This window comes from Lepidochelys kempii, chromosome 5 (genome assembly GCF_965140265.1).
Source record: "Lepidochelys kempii isolate rLepKem1 chromosome 5, rLepKem1.hap2, whole genome shotgun sequence".
In the NCBI taxonomy this organism is placed as follows: Eukaryota; Metazoa; Chordata; order Testudines; family Cheloniidae; genus Lepidochelys; species Lepidochelys kempii.
The window spans coordinates 62,856,353-62,883,246 of record NC_133260.1 but is presented as its reverse complement, the minus strand read 5'-3'; the positions used below and the strand labels follow the sequence as shown (position 1 = coordinate 62,883,246).

At 41.1% G+C, this 26,894-nt stretch overlaps 2 protein-coding genes across 4 annotated transcripts in view; one reads left to right on the top strand and one right to left on the bottom strand.

Moving 5' to 3' along the window:
• The window catches only part of LOC140911472 (uncharacterized), a 91,926-nt gene extending 75,022 nt beyond the window's left edge, over window positions 1–16,904 (bottom strand). The window contains exons 1-3 of one of the 2 annotated variants that reach the window (XR_012158980.1): window positions 16,576–16,904; window positions 10,193–10,275; window positions 7,515–7,790 (exon numbers count right to left, since the gene is read on the bottom strand). Coding sequence is in view for 1 of the 2 variants with exons in the window: in XM_073344576.1 (XP_073200677.1) it covers window positions 10,193–10,275; window positions 11,011–11,123 (196 nt within the window). In the remaining variant the exon portion in view is untranslated. Of the gene's footprint in view, window positions 1–7,514; window positions 7,791–10,192; window positions 10,276–11,010; window positions 11,621–16,575 lie in introns of those variants that run through there. The other variant, XM_073344576.1, reaches the window with a different exon arrangement.
• The window catches only part of RIOK2 (RIO kinase 2), a 38,693-nt gene continuing 28,624 nt past the window's right edge, over window positions 16,826–26,894 (top strand). Inside the window, exons 1-4 of one of the 2 annotated variants that reach the window (XM_073344575.1) lie at window positions 16,826–17,136; window positions 18,982–19,120; window positions 21,173–21,289; window positions 22,847–23,022. In XM_073344575.1, the coding sequence (XP_073200676.1) occupies window positions 16,963–17,136; window positions 18,982–19,120; window positions 21,173–21,289; window positions 22,847–23,022 (606 nt within the window). In that variant the 5' untranslated portion in view covers window positions 16,826–16,962. The remainder of the gene's footprint in view (window positions 17,137–18,981; window positions 19,121–21,172; window positions 21,290–22,846; window positions 23,023–26,894) is intronic. The other variant, XM_073344574.1, reaches the window with a different exon arrangement.

Here is a 26,894-nt window from a genome sequence, read left to right as displayed (position 1 = left end):
ATAAATATTTTAATAAGATACTTTTATTAACATTTTAGCTTTGGAGGGCGTCATTGCAGCACTGCTCTTCAGGTCCAACTATAGGGCGGTGGGGGGTTTTGTTGCATGAATCTATAAAATTCCAGCCCCCATTCCACAGGTACAAGTATAGGGCAACAGCAGTGAATATTGGCACTATATTTCACAAGCAGTGGTAATTTTGGTTGATATCTCACTCCTGAGGCTCACAAAGGTACAGGGAATACAGCAGTCCTGACATTCCAAAGCTACCTAGGCTCGTATGCTACCCGGTTTGTTACAGTGGTGCCAGACAAACTCATCCCAGAATGGCATGGGAAAGAATCCTATCATAAAAGAAGAAATAAAGTGTTAGTATATAGGCTTGTTTGTCAGCTTCAGATACAATTTTGCGTTTGATTTTTTTTATATTCTTATATTTTATACTAATATGTGTGAAGAACGATGAACAAAGACACTGTGTGTTGCACTTCCCACAACCAGATGGGGCTTTTAGTACAGTGAGAAAAGATGAGAGATAGAGCTAAAATATTACAAGGCATGGTGGGAGTGTAATATATGAGCACACTTTAAGATTGCCTTAACCCCTATCTCATGGCAAGGTCAAGCAACCAGTCAGGAGGGACAAAGAGATATTGGGGGGAAGGTATAAAACACTAAAAGGCCGAAGAAATGCCTGTCCCTGTCCTCCCAGCACAACCTCACTCCTCACCCCTCCCATGGGATACAAAAGAGGCGGGATGAAGACCCTCGACTCATGACCCTCCAAACTGGAACATGACCATAAATTGTAAGGGACTGTGGGCATGCACTGCAGGTATATTTGAGCCTGCTAAGAAGGAAAAGACGGGAAATTGGAAATGGGGAGGGGGAAATGGGGACACAGGCAAGGCTCTGTGGCGTCAGAGCTGGGAACGGGACACTGGGAAACAGACTCTGCCGGCGTATAGACCTATGAATATGTTTGCTTGGAACTAACCCCAATAAACATCGCATTGCCTGCACTTCAGACTTCTGGTCTTCTGCTTTCTGTCTGTGTGACAAGAACAAGGGTAGAGGGTGAAACGAAAGCCGTCTAACATAAGGCCATCATCCCAGAGACGGATAGGATTACACATTATATCTATGATAGTTTCACTGAGAACTCTCCGGAGGATACAAGAGACATCCCTAGCCACATAAACAACTTGCTCCGCAAAGTCCTCCCCCGACCTGGCCCGACAGGGGAATGAAAAGCAAAAGATGACTCAACCGGTTTGTACTTTGGTAGAGGTAGAATAGGATTGATGTGGATCATACAAGCGGACTGTCATAGTAATAATTCAAGAGTTTGTTTTTCATTGATTTCCTTTTTATTTTCTCATAATATACCAATAAAGCAAATAAAAGTTGCTACCTCTGTTTTGTAAAATTAGGGATGGGCCAGGTCCCATCTTTAAATGGGGGAGTAGAAGGGAGAAGAGGAAAGAAAAGCAAATTAAACATTTTAAGAGAAATGCATCTACAGACTTACCTGAGCTCCCTTCCTCTTCATCTACAGGGTCATTGCATTCACCTGGCATGACTCGCTAGACTCCTGCTGAGCTTCAAACAGGTCCTGGCTCACAGCATGGTTGGAGTCCCCTGTCCAGTCTTCCCCACCCTCTTCCTCACTGTTCATGGCAGAAATCTTCGTCTCAGGCTCCTCCCAGATAGCCAAAGTGGTCTGTGGCATGATAGTGGTATCACCACCAAGTATGGCATGCAGTTCATTGTAAAAATGGCAGGTCTACAGGGAGGCACCAGATTTCTTCTTGCCTTCCTTGGCCTTGCAATATCCCGATTGAAGTTTCTTCACTGATCACATGGCTGCTGATCCCTGTCATGCCCCTTTGTCAGCATCCTTCATACAATCTATTCGTAGATGTTCAGATTTCTACAGCTGTTCCATAGCTTGCACAGCCTCTTCTCCCCACAAGCCAAGGAGATCCAATACTTTTTTCCTGCTCCAGGCAGGATCATGTCTGGTCCTTCTCTCTATGTGTGAAGCCAGCACAATTCGTTGGGCAGTGGGACGTACACAAAAGAAGGTAACCTGCTAGGTGAGCTTGCCAAGATAGGCAACCAGAAAAGGGCATTTCAAAAACATGCAGGGTTTTTACAGGGGGAGAGGCAGGCAGTAGAGTTTAAAATTGTGAGCATTGCAGTCACTGTTGTGGGGAATGGGGCATTGTGTGACAGTGACTGGATGACTGCTAGGGTCAACACCTAGGTCAACCTGCTATGTCCTGCAGTGACAACCCTCACATTGCATTTACCAAAGTAGGTCGACTATGCTGTTTTAGGAGGTAGTTTTACTGCATCACCATAATGCGATACTTACATCAACTGAAGACAAATCTGAACGTAGACACATGCATAAATAGGTCGACGCAAGGCAACTTACATTGATGTAACTTTATGGTGTAGACCAGGCCTCAGTGTGTATTATGTTAAGCGTGTGCTTAAGTCTTTCCAGGACTTGGGCCTTATTTAGGCAAACAAATCACTGCTTGAATAAGGCACATACACATTACCAAACAGCACTATTAGCCTATACTTTTTATATATCAAATAGATAACAAAAATGTTTTGGGTCTGCTGTAAATATAAGAAAACGAGCTTGATGTGGACACAGTGGCAAAATGAGGACAGACACATGCATGGACTTTAGTGGCAGGCCACAACATTTATTAAACTTTAACATAGGGGTGGGATGCTACCTGCTCATCACCCATACTTTCCTTACCATATAACCTATAATTGGCACCCATACACATAATGCAGGATAGGCTCGCCTCTCTGACTCCTAGCAACCTCTCCCCTGCGAGGGGGAAAGCAAGGTGGGAACCTTGGCCCATGATGGCCACAAGGTCTGACCTCAGCCTACAAAGGACACAAAGTCGTACCCTAATACATGAGCCCAAGGCCCAACACCAAAATCCCAGGTCTTTTACCTCTGGGAACTGTTTATTTTATTCTCTTAAGTGCACTAGAAACTGGCCACAAGTTGCGACAAATAAAAAATTCTATCCTAGTACCTCAGTTAGGTACTAAGCATGTTCCTACTTAACCTACTGTGGCTTGAAGGTGCTCTGAGGAAGGCAAAAAACTCCCTGGGCCTCTGCCAGTTGGCCCACTGGAGAAAAAAATTGATGCCTGACCCCCTAAACAAGTAATCGGCTAGACCCACAGCATCTGTCAGGCAGGGTTCCCATTCCTAGTTCAGATGGGTAGGATAAACTGCTGGAACGCAGCTGAAAGAGGCTCTACATGGCCCTTGTGCTAGGTTAAATCCTGGGAGCTGGTGAATCAGCACCCCTCTTCCAGCTGTCCAATGGTTGCCAGAGACTACCGGGGGAGGCGCTACCTACTGTCCCCTGATGGATGTCTCCGTCCCTTGCTACTGGGACAATGCCCCTTTCACCACTGGCCCCATCAATCTCTCCCACCCATTGATGTGGGTGCGTGTTGTTTTTCTTTTGAAATGGAAAACAAAGAATAAAGTCAATCTTTATTTTTAAAATAAATATTACTTTTGATTAAATTCACCCTTCTTCCAGCCAAACTTTACATTTTCATTGGGTCTTTTGTGTTCATTTAATTTAACCAGCATCCTCACATGCAAGCTTTTTGACATTACCATTATCTACCTGATAGCTATAGTATACAATCACTGTCTCCAAAAAACTTCATTTTTTAATCCCTTGAGAAATAAGCATCATTTGATTTGGCTATCCAGAAATAATATGCATAACTTTAAACAAAACAGAGTCATTTTTGTGTTTCCAAGTGCTTCATTTTATGTAATCTGAAGGAGTTTGTACACTGACTTTACTTCTGGTTGTGTTTCTATTTTTAGTGGCAGTTTTTGTTTGGAGTGCTATGATAAACACATTCTTTTGCGTGCATCATTTTAAAATTATGTTAAAAGAATATTATGTGTGTCAATAATTGAGAATGCATAAAGGTAACCTGAGAAAAACAAGATGCACCCAGATCCCAAAGGACTAGTTATAAAAGGTGTTGGGGAAGTGATGGATTCAAAATAATTTTTGCAATTCATTAAAATTTACCATGAGTGTTAAAAATGAGAATTCTGACATAAACTCTATATGTTACTCTACATTAGGACAATACTACATATTTTTTCTATCCTAGTTCTTTCTGCGCTGCACAAGGCTAGAGTTTGTAGATACAGCAAGAGCAGTGAAAGAATGTAAATGAAGTATATTTATATACTGTCTTCTGCATATACAAAGACCAGGTGAAGAATATTATATCTAAGTGAAACTGCAGGGGAGGAATTAGGAAACTGAAACACATCCTAAATAAGGATCACAAACAAATCAATATGCATTCAGATGAGAATTGGCATGGGATGGTGCAGAAGAACTTTGGCAGCTGGAGAGTTGTTTCATTTGCTACGTCGGTCTGCCTTAACCCTGTGAACACCCCATCACATCCTTACAGCTGGTTAAGACTGTGTCACATTGATGAGGCAGAGTAGGGAAACTTTGCTGCCCTTGCTATACCTGTTCTATGAATAAATGTAGTACTTCAGTCTGCAAGTCCCCCTAACCAACAAAAGCACTAAAACACTTCATGAGCACTAAACTTCACACCACAGTCAATCATGAGTATTAAACTAATAATGTGCTTTGTGAGCACTAAAGTTTATAACACAAATTATGAAGAATAGTAGCCTAAGATGATATTATGGGAAAGATTAAACTATGTTAAACTTTTACCTCACCTAATTAGAACTGAAAAGTTCCAGTATTACTTACCCTGAAAATATACACAATACCCCTTTAAAACATTTTCAAGAGGATATTTTCAGACATAATATCAAGGGAATTGACCCCAGGTAGACCTCACACGAACTGGATGAACTACCACTCTGTTGCAAAGAGAGTTGGTTTACCACCAACCAAGATTCATGAGGTGACTCAACACCATCATGGCCAATGCCAACTACTGACTTGCGGATCTAAGAAGGAATATGCAAATAAAGTTTGAGGATCACTGCGGGCTCGTTAAACCAACTTTTAGTTCAGACATTTTTCCACTATTAGTTGAATACAGATGTCAGTGTAACTAAATTGAGAATTGTAACAGTACCAGATCTAATCCCAGGAGACCTGTTACTGGCTTTCATTTGAAAAGGGCCACCTGCAGTAATAAATTTGTGACCATTCATATGTACCCTGAGAACAGTGGCTTTCTAAAACTACTATGAAAGAGCCTAGTATATGAACCACACTGTTCAAGCCTTACTTTCAACAAGAGCTTTTGGGTGTTTATAAATCTACCTTCAGAAAGGAATGTACAGCATTTGTAAATCTGGCAGGGATACTGCTATTCATTAGGAAAGCTTTACTAACACTCATTTTCTCTATGCTAATCTTCTTAATATATGGATCAAAGCTACAATATTCAGAAATATCAAAATGCACATTCTTGTTTTTCATGAAGTTAATGTCAGCGAAAGTTTGTTGACAAACCAATAATCACTTTTTATAAAAAGAAAAGGAGTACTTGCTTAGAGACTAACCAATTTATTTGAGCTTATGCTCAAATAAATTGCTTAGTCTCTAAGGTGCCACAAGTACTCCTTTTCCTTTTTGCAAATACAGACTAACACGGCTGTTACTCTGAAACCTGTCACTTTTTATAGTTTTCATTAGTTTTGTTATATCAGTGCAGACTCTTACAAACATTTTTATACCAGTTAAACTTGTGACTGTTGCGCTCATAATGAATTTTTAAGAAAGATTCCTTATTGACTGTTTCTGCTGGAAGTTTAACATTTCATTTTATTTGAATTAACTGTCAAGTTGTCTTCTTGTAAGCAATGAATGTTTTCATGTGGTGTTATATTAAGAGGACTTAGCAGGGCTTGATTCATTTGGAAGCCAAGGTACATCAGCATATCTTACACCAGAAAAAGTGTTTTAAACAGACAGGCACTTAAATGTCCTACAGTCTGGAGAAAACTATAAAAGCTAACATTCCTTGTCCAAAGCCAAGAACATGAAGCTCAGTACAGTCTTTATATGGAAACATTCCAAATGTCAGTATTTAATAAACTAGCAAGGTGTAGTGGGTTAATAGTCTAATTTTTCACCTGGAGACAGCTAGATTGAGAAACCAACTCACAGATTCAGGTATTCTCAGTGTTCTAAAGATACATCAGAAAGCCACCACATTCATTGGGGCAGTTGACAAACTGCTCAAGAGAGGCCAAGAAGTGAATCTGGAAGAGGTGCGTGAAACTCATTATGTCATGAAAATGTCCATAAATGAACAACAGAACAGCAGTGAAAGAAAATTAAGAATTTAGCTTTAACATTCACACCACACTGGACATGAATTAGCATAAGTCACAATCCTATGTGTGTTTTCCTACTTAAATCCACTGATCTTCTAACAGATTAACCACACTTTCCTACCCTTTTAACATATTTTGCACTTCATAAACATTAATACACCAGAGGCAAATGTGGCTAATGAATTCCACACTATAAATTGTCCTTAATACAGCCATGGCTTAGAAAGCTAATTAGAAAGAAATAAACTAAACCACAGAATAGGTTATTATTCAACTTTTTCCTTTATACTCTTTATGTAGTTTAAATACAGCATACACCGTTTCTTGGAATTCAGTTTGTGAAAGCAGGAAGGATCACAAATGATTACTGTACATGAATTACATTAAGAATGAAGATCCGAGTTAACAGCCAACCATCAAAACAAGTACAGACAACATGTAGGGCAGACAAAGTACATAAACCTCTTCACAAATGTGAATCCTGTTTTTAGACAAAGACACTGGATGTATTCAATTAAGTAATAATTTCATAACTTGTCATTCCAATAAAAATAATACAACTAAAAAAGAAAGAGATGACATTAAAAAGTTTGATCACCCAAATTTCAGGTCCAACAGATAAAAATATAAATATATATTCTCCATGTGAAGATTAAGAGGCCAAAGTTTAAGCTAATGGAAGAATACTCTTCATGTCACCTAAATAACTTCACAAGGAAACTGGGATGAAAAAAGAAGGGTCTTTAGGCAGTTACACAAATTCAGTAGCAGAAAGTGAAGATTTCATCATATAAATATACATTCAAGACACACACCTACCACTACTTTTTCTGGTATCATTTTAGAAAGTATTTGAGGAGATGCCAATGCTTTTCCATTATTATGAAATGACAAGTTATAACTAGGAAGCAAAACGAATGTATTTGTTAAACTTCCACTGCTGCAAATAAAATAATTTACATACAGAACAGTTTAAGAGAATAAAATAGAACGTTATTGCCTCTCAATTCATAAACATCCAGTTTAATGATCAACAATACACAGGGCTTGAAAAAGGGCCCTGGTAGAGTCAGAGATTTTAAGTTCATAAGGGTCCATTATGATGATTACATGTAGTCTGACTTCCTGAAGACAACAGATTTCCTCCAGTTCTAGCCCGAAACCTTGTAATTACATTCTATAATGTTTAGAAAGGCATCCCATCTTGATTTAAAGATTCCACAAAAAGGTTACCACATCCCTTGTAATATGCTCTACTGGATAATTACCCTCACTTAAAATGTTCATCTGATTTCTCAATCAATGTTTTCTATCTTCAACTTCCAGACACTGGATTTTATTATGCATTTGTCCGCCAGATTAAAAAGTCTTCTTGTAGAAGGTATCTTCTCCACATGTAGTCCCCTATTAACAACCTTTCCTGCAACAAAATTAAATTGAGCTCCTTTAGTCTCTCACCCCAAGGTATATTTTCCAGTTCTCAAATCATTCTTGGAGCTCTTCCCTGAATCCTGTCCAATTTTTCAATATCCTTTTAGAAGTGACAACAGAAATGGACATAATATTGACCTACTTGTCTCACCAAAGCCACATGCAAAGGTAATGTCACTTCTCTCCTTCTGATTGATATTGCCTCTTAATACCTCCAAATATTGCATTATCCCTTTTTGCCACAGTTCATGTTTAGCTGGTGATCTTAAATGACTACTAAGTCCTTTTCAAAGACACGGCTTTCCAAAATACCTCAATCCTGTAAGCATGGCCAACATTCTTTGCTGCTAGATGACTGACCTTTCATTTTGTTATACAGGTTGAACCTCTCTAATCTGGCACTCCCTGGTCCGGCAACATCCATGGTCTGGCACAGGCACCAGCTCCATGGGTGCTTCAGCCCCGGAGCACCCACAGGGAAAAATTAGTGGGTGAGGAGCATCCACCGGCACCAAGCTCCCCGCCCCCAGTCCCACTCCCCCTGCGCCTCTCGCGCGCCGGCGGCCCGTGCTTACCAATTCCTCCTCCTCCTCCCTCCCAGCACTTCCAGAGCACCGCAAACACCTGATTCGTGGCATTCAAGCTCTAGGAGGGAAGGGGAAGACTTGGGGCCAGCGGCTGAGACCTGAGGCCGGCAGCCGTGACCCCGGCTGGGGGGCCAGCAGTCATGTCAAGGTTCCTTCCCCACTCTGAACTCTAGGGTACAGATGTGGGTACCTGCACGAAAACCTCCTAAGCTTACTTTTACCAGCTTAGGTTAAAACTTCCCCAAGGTACAAACTATTTTACCTTTTTGCCCTTGGACTTTTGCTGCCACCACCAAACATCTAACCGGGTTTATTATTGGGAAAGAGTCATTTGGAAACGTCTTTCCCCCAAAAATCCTCACCAAAATCTTGCACCCCCATTCCTGGGGAAGGTTTGATAAAAATCCTCACCAATTTGCATAGGTGACCACAGACTCAAACCCTTGGATCTTAAGAACAATGAAAAAAGCATTCAGTTTCTTACAAGAAGAATTTTAATAGAAGAAAAAGTAAGAAGAATCACCTCTGTAAAATCAGGATGGTAAATACCTTACAGGGTAATTAGATTCAAAACATAGAGAATCCCTCTAGGTAAAACCTTAAGTTACAAAAAGATACAAAAATAGGAATATCCATTCCATTCAGCACAGCTTTTTTTCTCAGCCATTTAAAGAAATCATAATCTAACACATATCTAGCTAGATTACTTACTAAGTTCTAAGACTCCATTCCTGTTCTGTCTCCAGCAAAAGCATCACACAGACAGACCCAGACCCTTTGTTTCTCTCCCCCTTCCAGCTTTGAAAGTATCTTGTCTCCTCATTGGTCATTTTGGTCAGGCGCCAGCGAGGTTAACCTAGCTTCTTAACCCTTTACAGGTGAAAGGGCTTTTCCTCGGCCAGGAGGGCTTTTAAAGGTGTTTACCCTTCCCTTTATATTTATGACAAGCAGTGACCCCAGGTGGCAGTGGGGCCCCCAGATGGGGGGGGCCAAGCTGGGTGCAAAGCCTGGGTCTGCTACAGCACCCCCCGCACCCCTACTTCCCACGCCTATGGAGACCTGCTGACACACTGCATTAACCTCCTGTGGTTCGGCACTGGTCAAGTCCCAAGGGTGCCAGATTAGAGAGGTTCAATCTGTATTACAACTAGAGCTGGTTGAAAGTATTCAAATTTCAAAATTTTCCAATGAAAAAATGGGACAATTTTTAGTAAAAATGTCTGCTGAAAAAGTCATCTCATATTTCAGACCGCTCTAATTAATGTACATGCTGTTTATTATGTCCACCTGTAACATACCCAGGGTACAATCTAGACTATTAAGTAACTGTGCCATCCCTGCTCTTACCTGTGATGCTTTTCTGCTGTGGTCTCCAGCCAGCATGTAAGTTAGTCCTATGTACACCTATGTCTGTGTGCACTGGCACCCTGCTAGTCACCTCCAGGCTTTTACTAGCTGAATCACATTGCAGGATGACCCCAATACACGCCCAGCCCCAGATTTTCTGCAGAAATTTACATCTGGTACTTCCCAGCCCTCTCCTGAACAATACAAGCTTATATAAAGTCCATCATTTCATTAATAGAAATGATATGCACAAACCTTGTTACTCCAGCTGGAGTTTCCCAAACATACTAATTCAAACAGTGGTTATATAAAACAATAAAACAAATGTATTAACTACAGAGAGATATATTTTACGTGAATACAAGTAATGAGGCAAAATGTTACAAGAATAATAAAGATAAAATGCAACTAGTGCCTAACTTAAACTATGTTAAATTCAAAACAAAGTTTTTCTCACCACGTGTTTCAAACTCCTTAGGCCAGGATCCCTTCTTCTGTGTAATGGCTGCTTCCTTTGTTCCTTCTTGTGCAGTGAACTGGCTGAGAGAGACAGAAGAGGAGGGGTACTTTAGGGTGTCTGCCCCTTCGTTTTATAGTCCTGTCTACCCTTTGAGAAGCATTTCCAGCTGGGAGCATAGCGACAGGAAGACTGTGTGGATGGGAACCCCATACTGTTTCTTTGCTAAGATGTAGATTTTCTGCTTTTGCCCATTTCTTGCCAACAAATAGCCACTTAGCAATTAATGGTCCACTGACCTTGTTTACATCTGGCTGAGGCATCAGCTGCCCTTTGTCTCTGAGGAACTGGTTTGTTCACTACCCAGATTTGGAACATGTTTTAATAACACCATACAGTGGAATCTTATAACTTTACATACAGTGTTGCCACACATATTTTATGGTTTTTAAATAATACTTCACAGGGCATACTTTGTATAAAGATTATTACAATAGTGTGCAAGTGGGGAAATACAGGGGTACAGTCTATCACACCATTCTACAAAGTGATCCAGATTGCTCTCTAACAATGACCTGTCCTCGATATTATTTGCCACCGCATTTCTCTTTGTGCCATCTACAAACTTTATTAGAAGTGACTTTACATTTTTCTTCCAGAACATCACTAAAAATGTTGACTAGCATAAAGCCACTGAAGCAGATTTTGGAACCACTTAATGACTTGTCTAAAATTTTAATTTATATTAGCATTTACAAATTAACTGTGATATAGCTTAACCTCCCACTAAACACACAAAACACATTTTTGGAACGTACCATCTACAAATAGCAGATGCTAAACGCTTAATGTTCTCTCTCATTCCACAAGTGCACAAGGTCACCAGGTGTATATTCAGTGTAATGTGCTCTCTGGGTTTCTTCTCAAACATGATAATTCTACACACTAATGTGAATCTAAACAACTCAATGGGTTGAAGCCTTCCATTTCTATTGGCTCACATTTTCATATAAACTTCCTGGTTCCTTATTCATATTTTATGTCAGCCTGGAATCAGACATTTGACTCCTTTGTATGTTTGCTCTTCCAATACCTCCCCTGTGTTAGGGGAAAACTTTGCTTTCCTGTGTAACCATATGCTTCTCAACATCTTACAGAGGTAACTAATACTAGATTAATTTCACTGACCCATATTAAACCAACATTTGGAAGAGCTTTCTCTCTATATTGCAAGGTACAGACAGATCATTTTCTCATAAATATTGCCAGAATTGTATTGGCAGAAAACCTAAGTTTTCCAGGTGGGCTAAACATCTACACTGTACTGTTTTATTAAAGCTCATTAAAGACTGAATTTCACATGTGGCACTAAAACTAACTTTAATCTGATTGCATCTGAAGAAGTGGTTTTTTTACCCACAAAAGTTTATGCCCAAATAAATCTGTTAGTCTTTAAGGTGCCACCGGACTCCTTGTTGCTTTAATCTGATAAAGTATGATGGGATCTTAGTTCTAGTATGTTTTAAAAATAGGAACACATCTGATTTCAAAAATAAAACCACGCCTGGGGAAAGAAGCAAGCCAGAAGCTGAGTGGCCTGGGTGTCACTGTTCTTTTGAAATCAGAGAGGTCAGTGGCCTGTGCTCCCCTACTGATATTGCAGAAGGGGATGAGGTTGAAGCAGAGTAGCCAGACACTGTTAACCCTCACTGAGAATTTGACAGCCAACTGTTGAGCTGCTACTGATATGCCAGAATGCTAGGGAAGGGCAAGGCTAGAGAACAGACTGAGTGACCCAGATAGAACTATGGTTTTAAATGCAGGGGAAGGAGGAATTAGGAATGGGGGCGTGTATAAGTGGATTTATGTATATGGGGTACACGTGTGGTGATGAAGGAAGAGGAGATTGAGAGTGTTGCCTTTTTCCAAGCAGGAGATTTCATGATTCAGTTTCCCATCTGAAGCAGAAATCAATGACAGAATAAGGTACTTCCTCAGGGCTTGTTCACAATTATTTTGCAAAAGCTTCTGGTGCCACTGCCCTGTGCCAAGTAGCAGTTGCCTTGGGCCTCTCTTTCTGGTCTCACACTAATCTCTGTGGCTTTCCTGCCCCAGCTTCTGAACTTTACAAGTATTTTAACCTTCTAGCTCACAGCAGCTCCTCTGGAACAAACTTGGCATCAGTCTTCCTTTTGTGCAGCTGCTTTGCAATACAAAGGAAGCTTGCCAAAGAAATGTGCTTTAACCCACCAATCTCCTCAGCTAGAGTTTAGATGCTTGTACAGCAAAGACCCAGTTCAGCATAACAGGAAAAACATTTTAAAGAAGTTTTGAGGAGAGAAAGATCAATCCAGAAAGAATAAGATTATTTGCAGTGGAGTGGGTGAGACAAACTAATTCAGACATTTTGTAGGAGATCTGCCACTCCAAGAACTGCTGCCATTACCTAGAAACTAGCTATGCTGTTCATGGTTATTTGTGTGACAGCAGCACTTAGTATTGGGGTGTGCCTCCAGGGAATAGGCATAGTAAAGACAGTGCCCAGGGTGGGCCTCCGGTCACAGTCCTCAGTTTTGTTATGGGAATAAAACTTGTTAAAGCAGTGGGTACTCATACTCCCATATATCTGACACAAACTTAAAGGCAGCATCAAAAAACAACTGCTCAACATCGACAGCAACACAAGAAATGGGAAGCAGATCCTGAATTAAAAGTATACATCTTTGTAGTTGTTTAATTTTTTTTCTAGCGACAAATATTACAGTTTGACCTATTTTTGTGCTTCTAATTTAATTTCTTTAAATGTGTAGACAATGGGCTTGATTCAACAACATATGCATCCCAAAATTTCTTTTATGTGATTTTTACATCTCTTTTACAAATATTTGTCAGTAAAACAAATAATCATTATAAATTGTTCTTTCTTGTTTTGAGAGGGGTGGGAAAGGTTATTTTATTGTTCAAAACTAAGTTTATACTAACAGTGCTTCATTGTTAACTTGACTGTGAGGTTTTCACGGTTATTCTCTGTAGATTGACTGTGGCCTCTGCAAGGGAATGCCTTTGTGGCTTTCTGTGCTGTGTCATTGCACTCTGCATCTGTAGAAGAATCTTCTGGCACACTCCAAATTGCAGAAGCATATTTCAAACACCCAAAAAGAGAAGGCACCAAGTGAACTACAGTCAATTCAGCAAAAAGAAAAGGAGTACTTGTGGCACCTTAGAGACTAACCAATTTATTTGAGCATGAGCTTTCGTGAGCTACATAAATTGGTTAGTCTCTAAGGTGCCACAAGTACTCCTTTTCTTTTTGCGAATACAGACTAACACGGCTGTTACTCTGAAACCAGTCAATTCAGCAGTATTTCATTTGGAATATTTCAGGGGAATAAGAAGAAGCAGAATTAAAACTGGCTTGCTATATAGCACAGCACAGCTCAAGCAGTTGACCATTAAAGACAGCTAATCCCATCACTGAATCCTACCTCTAAAGTGTCATAGACATTTGCACTTCATCATACCAAATGTAAATCACTCAATGTTTTGGGTCTTGAGCTGCACAAGGAACTACTCGCAGATATTGGTGACAGCTTCTTTTCACTTCTAATTGATGAGAACACTGGTATAATACTAACAAAGGCTCTTTCTGTTGTGATTAGATACTCTTGTTTTTCAAAAAGCAAAATGGTGTCAATTTTCTTCAGCATTATTCCTGTAACTGACACTGATGCAGACTCATTAGTACATTCTTTGCATAACGCTTTAAAAGAGATGATCTGGACTTGAAAAAATACATTGGCATTGGTGTAGAAGATGCCAACGTTATGGCTGGATGCAACCATTCAGTATACAAGATACTGAAGAAAAAGGTGCCACACATAGAGGGCTGGACAAGAAGCAACAGGGTCCAACTAAGCATAGCAGATTTATATTAAATCTCAGAGAAAACTTCCTTACTGTAAGAACATTAGGAAATGGAATAGACTGCCTAAGGAGGTTGCGGAAGCTCCTTCACTGGAGGTTTTCAAAAGGAGGCTGGATACCCGTCTGTCTTAGATTGTTTAGACACAATAAATCCTGCATCTTGGCAGGGGGTTAGACTAGATGACCCTTATGGTCCCCTGCTAACCCCACCCTGGTAACGTTCTTTTGCCATTTTCTAAACCTAGTTGGAAGCAAATCAACTGAAGTATTACCAACAAATTTGGATTTCCTTGTGCATAAAATCCCGTTCTCACATAGTTCAAAGAGAAAATTTTTGTACAGGGAACGGTACAAGACTACAGAAGGTTCTGAACAAAGAATGATGATTCAACCAGCGGCAACTAGGTGGCTCACTCAGGGAGAATGCATTTCCACTATTTGGAAGAAGTGGGATGCTCTTAACTTACACTTTCAATTGTAAAAGGACTCAGAATGGTGTTACACAGCAAGTCTCCTTAGTAGCATATTGGCTGACACAACAAACATTATCCAATTTTCTTGAAATAAACACTTTGTGACCTTAACAAAATCAACACTGTTCCAGGCAGGCCCTACAAGCTTTTTCATGATTTAATGATGTACTGTCAGTCACGGTTGAAACTTATAGTTAATCCGAGTCAACTAAAGAAAATTCCCTCCTCAGAACTGGCCATTTTAACTCTGACGCATACATCATGCCCAATTCTGCCACATAACCGGGTTATGACTTCAATTGCTAAGTTTATATTGTGAAAGACAAAGCAGCTGTTCAGACGGTGAAGAATAAGTGCAAGGCTATGCTGGTGCAGATGGCTCACAAACTGAGGAGTCGACTATCAACAAACATTCATATTCATTAGAACCTCAGTTACAAACAAACACCTCATTTGGACCCTGAAGTCTGCAATCAGGCAGCACCATATACAAAAAAAAGCAAATCTACTACAGTACGGTCTTAAACATAAACTACTAAAAAAATAAAGGGAAATTTAAAAAAAAAGATTTGACAAGGTAAGAAAACTTTCTGTGCTTGTTTAATTTAAATTAAGATGGTTAAAAGCAGCATTTTTCTTTCACATAGTAAAGTTCCAAAGCTGCATTAAGTCAGTGTTCAGTTGTAAACTTTTGAAAGAACGATAATGTTTTGTTCAGAATTATGAACATTTCAGAGTTATGAACAACCTCCATTCCCAAGGTGTTCGTAACTCTGAGGTTCTACTGTATTGGAAAAACTGGACACGCTACACCCAAAAGATGCAGTGTGTACAAGTTAAAAGCCCAATCACCAGCCTTGCACAGCAGTGCCACATCACATCAAGAAATACAGAAGACTGAGGAGGAATGGTGTAACTCAGCAAACAAAAGGTGGAATACAAGTGACTAATCATCTTTCTGGTTTCAAGTGTTTAACAGTATGAACGCTGCAGAAGACAGGTAATATGATTATGTTGCACAGCTTGCCCCAACCACGTTGACTCCACTTATTTCAAATGGCACGGTGAAAAGAACTGTCAATACTGCAACTAGTACGAAAACAAAACAGAAATCAACTGCAAGGAGGACATTAGAAAGCCTGCTGTGGGTGAAATATGGCTTGCAGCGGAGGGGGTAGCACGGCAGGAACTTTCAACTAAAACAGAAAATGCTGCAGAAATTCACCTGCAAAATATATAACGACCCTGGAGCAGGACTGCCTGGATGTCCCTCTGTTGGCTGACTGGATGGGGGAAATGGCTCATTTAATCAATACAAATGGTATATCGACCCCAGGCACCCTAATAACTTTTATAAAATGTAAGTAAAGTTTAAGTTTAAGTTACGTTAAGTTAAAAAATCACTTTTTGTTGTTGTTGAATAGGGATGCAAGTCAGATGCATGCCCACGCAGGGAAAGCTACTGCAAACGGGGAGCTTGTTGCCATCACTAGCTCAGCAATCTTCAGCTGAGAGTCGTTTCCGGCACCCCTGGAACGGGCCAGGCGCGGTGCAGACGGACACTGCTCCAGGGCAACACACGGAGACCAGGGTCGGCACGGACCGCGGAGAGACACCCACGGACCTCGCAGCCCCCAACATGGAGGCTCCGCGAGAAGCCCACGTGCCCCGCAACCCATCAGTTCGGCGTGGCGGCCCGGTTACCCGACCCGAGACACTCTCGTGCCCCGTGCACAGGGCTGGGCGGATCCGCTCTACACCCGCCTCCTTGCCTCAGAGCCCCTTCGCGCATGCGCGCTTGGAAATGTAACGTTCTGCCCTCACCCTCCACCCCATGCGCGATAGCCCACCGAGCATCCGCCCACTCGTCCCGCGAAACCCAACGCGCAGGCGCAGTAGGCTCACACTGCCCTAGTGGCGCAAGCGCAGTTGCAGCCGGCATCGCCACTTTGGTCGTCAGTTTGGGGGTATAACTTTGTAAGTTACCTTTGTCGGGGGCAGCGGTAGGTGTCCGCGGTGGCGGCCTCTGGAGTTCATTGTCCGTGCGGTGGTCAGTCGCTGGGACAGAGCCTGTGCTTCGGGAAACGAGTTACTTCTCTTTCTCTCGCAGAAGGACGCTTCTCCTAGGCAGCCGATCCTGGCAGATATATATACGGCTCATGGTAAAACAACCCAGAGCGAAAAGGTAGTCAGTTAATCCAGCCTGGCCCTATGAAAGCAGCCCAAGAGAACGCGTATTCTACGATGGATCTGTCGCGAGGTTACGCGGACTTATGTCCGACCAGAAATATAAATGTTTATGCAGCTGCTAGGACCTGACCTGCACAGCTTGGCGGAAGTGACGTCAGCTTTCGCGCTTCCCAGCGTTTGCGCATGCGGGCAGTGGCAGAACTGGGACACGGGGTTCCGGGACTCGGCTCCTTGTGGCCGGGGCAAGAACCACGCCTCTGGCCGGCGGCACGGGAGGAGCAGGGCGAGGCCATGGGCCGGCTGAACGTGGTGATGCTGCGCTACCTCTCCCGCGACCACTTCAGAGTCCTGACGGCGGTAAGGAGGCAGCCGGGGCGGGCCGGGGAAGCCACGGGGCCGGGCTGGGGGCGGGCCGCAACCGCGGGGCAGTGGGAGAGAACGCGGCAGGAAATAGCCAAGCTGGCTGCGTTCATCGGTGTGGCCGCGCTCCCGAGGCCGGGCAGGGTCGGTGCTTGGCGGGGAGGCCGGGCTTCCGCAGGAGGTGGGGCTGGTGCTGTCCTTAACAAGGGAAATACAGAGCGTGGAGCTAGTCACTGCTCACCGAGGGTGACACCGGTGTGAGGTGCCCTGGTTCTGCTCAGATGTGTCACCTGGCGATCAGTGGGGGGAGGGATAGCTCAGTGGTTTGAGCATTGGCCTGCTAAACCCAGGGTTGTGAGTTCAATCCTTGAGAGGGCCATTTGGGGCAAAAAATGGGGATTGGCCCTGCTTTGAGCAGGGGGTTGGACTAGATGACCTCCTGACGTCCCTTCCAACCCTGATATTCTATGATTCAGTGAGTTCGGGGGTTGTTAGATTCTCCCGGCTGTGTCAGACAAGCAGTGTAAAGGTTTTGGTTGGATACGCTGTTAATATCCTGATGTACATTGTTGGGTGGTGGTGTTGGCTGTTGCTGTGTTCCACCCCAAGTGCAGCTGTGATTCGGTCTCTGAAGCAGCTTCTCTGTAAATTGGAAAAGGCTTTGGAATTGTTTCCGATGAAAGACGCTCATTACCTGGTTAAGCAGAGCTGGATTTCCAGTCACTTACTGAAGTATGGGGGGGGGACGACAAGGAGTACTTGTGGCACCTTAGAGACTAACCAATTTATTTGGGCATAAGCTTTCATGGGCTTCTGATCCAGTGGGTTTTAGCCCACAAAAGCTTATGCCCCAACACATTTTTTAGTCTCTAAGGTGCCACAAGTATGCCTCGGTTTTTTGTTTTTGTTTTTTTTTTTGCTGATACAGACTCACACAGCTACCACTCTGAAGTATGGGGGTGTCAACGTTAGGCTTTTTCCCCATAAAAATTTCCCATCATTTCAGTTCTGCCTGTGATAGTAATAGTGGGCATGCTAAAGTAGACATGGCTCCTGGTGGCCACTGATTTCTGACCACTGTATGTTCTAATCTTTCTTAGGGCAGGCCTACACGTGCTTAAAATGCCAGTGGCCACCTATGTCTTATCTACTCTGGCACTCACACCATTGCTACCATCTGTACAGTTGAAATAGAAGTAGAACAGTGGGAAATCTTCCAAAAAATGTAACCTAGACCTATCTATCTGAATTCTTATATTGCACCCATCATCGTAGTATGTGAGAAATCAAGCAATTTCTCTGACCCATAAGTTCTGTAGCTTCAAGGTGACTCTTGACTGCTGCTCTGATTTCCCCACAGGAACAGGACATTGAAGCTTACAAGAAGCATGGCATTGTAACATTTTATTTGCTATCCCAAGTCCACAACAGAAAGGTTTAGAACTTGGGTCATGATCCTATAGGGATTATCCTACTGGGAAATCCAGCGCTCCTTTTGTCCTGCTCTCCATCTGTATATCCCTCATATTGGCCTCTAGTTCATAGTTTGTCTGGCTAGGACAGTAGGTTTCTGTTAAACTTACATATATTAGAGACCTTATGTTACATTCCCTAAACAAAAGATTTTCCATTTGCATTATAAATTTTCTTTTCAAACAACTCCATCAGTACTGCTAGTCAAGCAACCAAATTTAAAAGCTGAATTAAATTAAAGAAACTTTGTGTAGTACAATATGTTTGTATCAATATATGTATGGAAAGTAAGTTTAGGCTTGATGTAGAGAATTGTTATTTCATTGTCTAGTTGGGGCGTTCAAGTATGTCTTTCATTTATTATTTCAGGTGGAGATGGGTATGAAGAATCATGAAATAGTCCCTGCTAGCTTGATTGCCTCCATAGCCAGCCTGAAACACGGAGGATGTAACAAAATTCTGAGAGAGTTAGTGAAACACAAACTCCTAGCTTATGAACGAACTAAAAGTGAGTATGAATCCCCCATGAAAATTATAGTTACTTCTGAGTTAAAGTTGCTTAAGTGCATTTCCTGTCAATGCAATCACTAAAGATCAGAGAAATTATCAGTGAAGACATTTGCATCTGTTCAAATGCCTTGTCACCTAAACATAATGTCCAAACATGCTCAGACTGTGTAACTACACAATAAACTCCCTGTCCATTCTAGCATGGTCATCCAATGTGCACACATTTAATCCTTCTCAGTTTCACTGAAATGCAAAACCCCAGGGTGGCAGAGATTGGGCAGGATCAGGCTTCGGTCCCCCCTCCTTGAGTTGTTAGTAATTTTTGTTGTCAGTGTGGTGACAATGAAGTTTGAGAACCCCTGGTCTGGGGACAGCCAATCATGGCCTAGAGAGGTTTTGTCATAGGAGGAGAGTGAAGTCTTGACTAAACTGAAAAGTTGTACCACTTTAACTATACTGATAAAAGTGTGTTTGCACAAAGGCGATTATGCTGTTTTAACTAAATTGGTATAAAGGTGCTTTATATTGGTATAGCTTTTCTATACTGGAAAGAGAATAACTATACTGATATGTTTTCTTTATACCAGTATAAATGTATCCATACTAGAGTTTTTACCAGTATAACTTTTCTGGTTTTAAAAAAAAAAAAAATCAGATCCCTAACAGAAATTGTTACATAGGTAAAACTTTTAGATGTAGACCAGGCGTTAATTCAGTCTACAGGATGTATAATGTCGGGTTTCAATCTAGTTTAAGTGCAGATCTCAGCACAATTTTATGATGGGGCTGCTAAGATGCCTGCATAATAATATTATTCAGAAAATTCAGAGCACTAAATATATACAGAACAGTAAGATCCCAATTATGCACGTACATATCTTTACACGCTACCAGTAGACCCCTCAATTTAAGTAGGGTAATTCAGAGTGCATAAATTTAAGCATGTGTGTAAATCTTGTAGGATTAGGACCTACCATAATAAGGATGAAATATATTGACATTTGTGATTATTTGTAATGCTTGATGTATCTGAGAAAGCTTTGGGTTTTGATAAATAGAATTTTGAATTTTCAGGATTTTTTTTTTTGAATGAAATTTAAATTAATTTGTCAAAAAAGAGTGGATGTGTAAATATTAGAGTATGTTCCTTTTGGAAAAATTAGCATTCATATTCTTTTTAAAAACCTTAACAGAGATCTGGTGAAATAGTTTGACTGTATCACTATAACAAGATTCCATTCTGCCAACAATTTCACCAAGTTCTGTGGGTTACATAAGTACTGATTGATCTTTCCATAAGTTCTGTTCCATGGAGCAACCAATCTTTGGTTTTTCAGTGACAATAACAAACCGTGTGTGTGTGTATGTATGTATATAATATATAATCTTGCTGTTATACGTTCCGTATTTGTGTTTTTACAGTGCAAAGCTATCAAAAATGTGAAGGACATATTTTTTTTATATTAGTTAATGTTTCCTGCATATAAAAATACTCAGCGTTTAATGTTTTAACAGTACAATCAACAAATGTTTATCCAGGTTCAAAGGAAATCCTGTCTCTTGTAGCCGTTATCTATTTTCTCTTTATATATTGTAAACTCGTACTTCTTTTGCTATAGTAAGAGAATAACGGATATGTAAGCAATTAACAGAGCATTTTTTTTCTGTTTCTTGACATCCCCTGTTCATCCTACAAAAATATAAAATTTGACATCACTTCATTATGTGTAAGAAAGTCCTGGAATCCTTGACCCTGTATTCTTTACTGTCACCCTCTCTTCAGTTATCACCCTCCATTCCCTTTTTTCTTTCTCTCCATTTTTGCTTCCTTCCCTGCAGCCACCCAATGTCTTCATGTGAACGCATTGTTCTCCACTGGTTTTCATTTTGCTGGCATCTCAGAGTCAACATTTGAGAAATTTTACTTGACTAGAATGGAGCAGTTAAAGTTGAATCTTTTCACACACTACCGTAACATGGTTTAAAAAAGAAAATTCTAATAGTGGTGTGTGCATAACATTTCACGGAATTTGCTCTTATATTTTTTCAGCTGTCCAGGGCTACCGATTAACTAATGGAGGGTATGATTACCTTGCCTTGAAAACTCTATCATCTCGACAAGTTGTCAACTCTGTTGGAAACCAGATGGGTGTTGGCAAAGAATCAGGTAATTTTAAAAATACTTTTTTAAACAAATATATTAAAACAAAAGCTGTTATACTGAATATTGGACTTGTCACAAGTAATCCAGTAAAGTTTCATCTGGCTAAATAGTTCACTAATTTATCAGAAACTTGAACATTTCAGAGTAGCAGCCGTGTTAGTTTGTATCTGCAAAAAGAAAAGGAGTACTTGTGACACCTTAGAGACCAACAAATTTATTTGAGCATAAGCTTTCGTGAGCTACAGCTTACTTTATCGGATGCATGCAGTTATCCTTAGTATAGAAGGAATTCTGGAAAAAGGAAATCCTAGTCATGTGAAATTACATTATCATTCTGTTTGAAATGCCATACAATGCCATCAGCAAACTTTGAATTTTTCTTCATTTGAATGGCTCTGGAATTTTCCCTTCACTTTGGCCACTCTTCCTAATATTTGAGTAGTTATTTGAAATGATAGTTAGATTGCATTTGTATTACTTTTGGTAAATTTTTATTTATTTGAACTGTTTGTTTAAATACCTTCTGAAGAACTTTGACTTCAGTGGAACTGTGATTTCACCCTTCATTTTGATACGATGCTGTTTCTATATGGTGTTCTTTCTATTCTTTTGTTATTTTTAATAAAGAAAAATTTCACATGACTAGGATTTCCTTTTTCCAGAATTCCTTCTATACTAATGACAAACACTAGATCTAAGCATGCAAACATTTGCAAACAATTCAGCGTATTCAAACTTACTAGCCTATTTTCAGTAAAATGGGTTAGCTTCAGCAGTTCTCATCTGAGATGGGATACTACACTATGGCACAGTAGATTAGCAGAATACTGTCTTGGCTGCTCTTAGCCTTGCATTGAATGTGGTGAGGTGTGATGTTAGATGACTTAGCATAGAACTGTCACTGAAGAATGAGGAAGAGCATTGCAGGACTGACTTGTAAGGACCAGGTACATCTCTGTAGGTGCAGTGTCTGGTTTTCCTGCTGCACAGGGGTGTAGTGAATCAGAGCAACTAGAAGCGTTATTGAAACTTGTTCCCAGGAGGTATGTTCCCAACATTACTGGAAATGTTTGTGCTACATTGGAAGCATTTTTTGGGCATGTACACAAATGCCTAACTTCCTTGTTGAAGAGATGACCTCAGGAAGTTCCTTGGCCTCTGTAAGTTATCCCTTCATCCGGAGCTGTTGTATTGTGCCAGTGTCTTGTTATGTCAAGAAGGACTGTTTACAAACCTTGGGAATAAGCAGCAGAAACAGACAGTAGTGTCACTGCTCATTATCACACTGACAGTTATCACAGGTCATACCAAAATAAAAACTAGTGAATTGGAGATCTTTTCGAGGAACTTTAGGACTAATAGGACATTCATTTTTCAAATATACAGGTAGTGTGCTGCATTGGTAATTTTGCTGATTCTTCTGCAATGTGTTTTCTTTTTGCAATAATATAAGTAGTAATTGAGCAAAAAGTGGCATGGAAAGTTAGTCACCTTTCACAAATGTTTAGTCTGTTCGGCACATTCTCTCAGATAAATGTAATTATTTCTTATGTTTTATAGATATTTATATTGTTGCAAATGAAGAGGAGCAACAGCTTGCATTAAAGCTGCACAGGCTTGGGAGAACCTCCTTTCGTAATCTAAAAAACAAACGTGACTACCATAAGCACAGACACAAAATGTCGTGGCTTTATTTGTCCCGCCTGGCTGCCATGAAAGAATTTGCCTACATGAAGGTATTTTTTTAATCATAAAATGTAACTGTTCATGTCCAAAATGTGTCCTCAGTAAGGCTACAATTTAGTCATGGGTATTTTTAGTAAAAGTCATGGAGAGGTCACACTCAATAAACAAAAAGTCATGGCTTCTGACCTGTCTATGACTTGTGCTATATAAATACCCCTGGCTAAAACTTAGGTGCTCTTGGGGGAGGCTTCCAGCAGCTACTGCTTTGAGTGGGGGGGCACCCCTGCTCCTCCAGGGGGGCGTCCCAAGCAGCAGCCAGTGTGGCCGGCCCTGAAGCCGCCTCAGCTGCTCAGGAGGCCGTGGGGTCAGCCACACCTGTGACTGCAGAAGTTGCATAGGTGCTGGAGAGTCACGGAATCCGTGACCTCTGTGAAAGACTCACCGCATTAGTCATCAGTGCTGTAATAGAGTGGAAATGGTGATGATGCAAGGTGCTTTTCAGATCCCCTCTTATTTAAGTCACATTTACAATATAAACCGGATTTGCGTACATGTTTCTAACCCCAGATTTGAAGTTACAGGGAGTATATCATACATGGAATCCCTAATGTGTACTACTTTTATGTACAAGATTTTGACCATGGCAGTGAAGCTATAGCAAAATAGTCTGGCTTGTGAAACATGGTGTTCCACATAAGAATTTAATATGGATCTTATGATTCTTTTTTACATAAAATTCTCTTTAACCACAGGGCAACTTTACACATAATACCTTAATGTGGTCGTAAGCCAGCTACTTCCATTTATATTAATCTTTGAGAATGTTTTAGAAATGCAAAGAAATATCTTCCTATGTAGCCACGTTGTTCTAAAATTCAGGGAAAAGTTGTGAAATTCAGAAAATTTACAAACTAATCTTCAGTCCTGTCACTTAGTTTCTCTTTTCTCTCTGTGTGTGTGTGTGTGTGTGAGAGAGAGAGAGAGCGCGAATGAACATGAACGAACATAATTTAGGAGCATTAATTAGGGTGCCTGTAAAAGTTCTAGAAACAAATTCCAACCTAAGAAAACCTCTTATTTGAAACACAACTGTGTGCCTGTGTTACTGTGTGTCTAACTCACATAAGAGATACTTTTAGCTGTTCTTCTCCAGACAATGTGACTGACACAAGGGCCTTAAACTTTTTGATTTAATCGTTGGTTTTGAGAAGTGAGTGACCCACAACCTTACTCCCTGAAATCCAGTTTCAAAGTGCTAGATGTACCCTATGTTATGAATATGAATATGAAAATTCACAGAATGTAGCTATTTTGTAGTTTAAATATGCAAAATACTTATCAAGGCCAGTTTTATTAATATATGCTTTTCATTTGAGAAAAAAAACTTTGTGTATATTTAAGACTGAAACAAAGGGGGATTGTTCATTTATTTCTCTAATTTAAATGTATTTAGAAATCTTAGGTCATTTGTCCATGCAAAGTAAAATGTGCAATATCCTAAGTGTGTTGGTGGACATGTTTATTCCTATAAAACATGTTTGTTTCACACACAATAAGTCATTTGGATACCAAGTCAGTTTAATTTACATAGTGGATAGACAAAATATTGACTCTGGAAGAGGCTTCCCTAACAATATTTTTCTGTTTTGGCATGATGCAAGATTTGTTTTAACATCTTCTTTATATAGGATTTATGGTGTTAACTATAGGATATATTCCCTCTGAATTTTCCTTGTTCAGTCGTGTTTTAGTGGCATGACTCTCATTAAAGAGACACAGTAAGATAGTATAGGCCCAAAAATTGAGGGGCTTTTTTGAAGAGCGGGGAGGGGAATGATCTAATCAAAATTAGTCCTGCTACAGTGCAGCATTGTGCTAGTTTATAATCTGTCTCTGTCCATTATGGTACAGGTACCATATAAATCCCCTCCTATTTTTCCCTGAAAAAAGACACAATCTCTAATTACTCCTTTGTTTTAGCCACTATGCCTAATAGGGATGTAAATACCGTTTAAAAAAATACCCATTTAAACTATTAAAATTATATCAGTTAACGGTTTAGTCGTTAACAAGTTCACAATCTACCCCTGGTTTGGGGATTACCCTGCTGTCTCTCCTCGGGTCCGCATGCACATCTCGCCCTTCTCCTTACATCCCACATAATAGCCTCTGCATGCCTGCCCCCGCCCCATAGGCCTCCCAGTATGTCGGCCCCTACAAGCCCTGCAACCATGTGCCATCCTCACCCCCTTCACCATTAAGCCAATGCGCTTTGCCCCCCTACCCAGCTGAGAGTCTGAATCCACTAGTGGACCTTCCAGCTTACAAATAAAAATGTTATATACCCAATTATGCTTCTGACAAGCAACGAAGCTCCCACTTAGGCCTCAGGCCTCACCATCCAGCCGGAACTCAAACTCTAGGAACTCGTGGCCAAATTTCTCCTTGTGCCCCCCATAGCAGCACAGATAGAAATTGCTCGCATGGCTACTGACTCCGCTCTTACTGCTGAGAGGCCAACATGTACCGCACGTCTGGACTGGGAGACCAGAGTGCACCACAACAGCACTGCACAGGGGCAGGAGCGGAGGGACAGCTTCCTGGTGGGTGCAGAGTAATTATGCCACACTAGAGACTTTGCTGCTTAGCTGATCATGCTCAGTACCATCTACAATGTCATGAAATTATTTTACCAATCTGTTTTAAACTTTAACTGCAATATATTAACAGCAAGACCAATATCTATCGGTTAACCGTTTAACCATTTAATATTTTACATCCCTAATGTCTAATAGGATTATTTTGGTCATTATCTTCCAGGAGACCAATTCTGTAACTCCATTGATAGGGAAAAGGCCCAAACACAGATGGGTTTTAGCCTTGTGATGAAAGGGGGAGACTTCATAGAATCATAGAATATCAGGGTTGGAAGGGACCCCAGAAGGTCATCTAGTCCAACCCCCTGCTTGAAGCAGGACCAATTCCCAGTTAAATCATCCCAGCCAGGGCTTTGTCAAGCCTGACCTTAAAAACCTCTAAGGAAGGAGATTCTACCACCTCCCTAGGTAACGCATTCCAGTGTTTCACCACCCTCCTAGTGAAAAAGTTTTTCCTAATATCCAATCTAAACCTCCCCCACTGCAACTTGAGACCATTACTCCTCGTTCTGTCATCTGCTACCATTGAGAACAGTCTAGAGCATCCTCTTTGGAACCCCCTTTCAGGTAGTTGAAAGCAGCTATCAAATCCCCCCTCATTCTTCTCTTCTGCAGGCTAAACAATCCCAGTTCCCTCAGCCTCTCCTCATAACTCATGTGTTCCAGTCCCCTAATCATTTTTGTTGCCCTTCGCTGGACTCTCTCCAATTTATCCACATCCTTCTTGAAGTGTGGGGCCCAAAACTGGACACAGTACTCCAGATGAGGCCTCACCAGTGTCGAATAGAGGGGAACGATCACATCCCTCGATCTGCTCGCTATGCCCCTACTTATACATCCCAAAATGCCATTGGCCTTCTTGGCAACAAGGGCACACTGCTGACTCATATCCAGCTTCTCGTCCACTGTCACCCCTAGGTCCTTTTCCGCAGAACTGCTGCCTAGCCATTCGGTCCCTAGTCTGTAGCTGTGCATTGGGTTCTTCCGTCCTAAGTGCAGGACCCTGCACTTATCCTTATTGAACCTCATCAGATTTCTTTTGGCCCAATCTTCCAATTTGTCTAGGTCCTTCTGTATCCTATCCCTCCCCTCCAGCGTATCTACCACTCCTCCCAGTTTAGTATCATCCGCAAATTTGCTGAGAGTGCAATCCACACCATCCTCCAGATCATTTATGAAGATATTGAATAAAACCGGCCCCAGGACCGACCCTTGGGGCACTCCACTTGATACCGGCTGCCAACTAGACATGGAGCCATTGATCA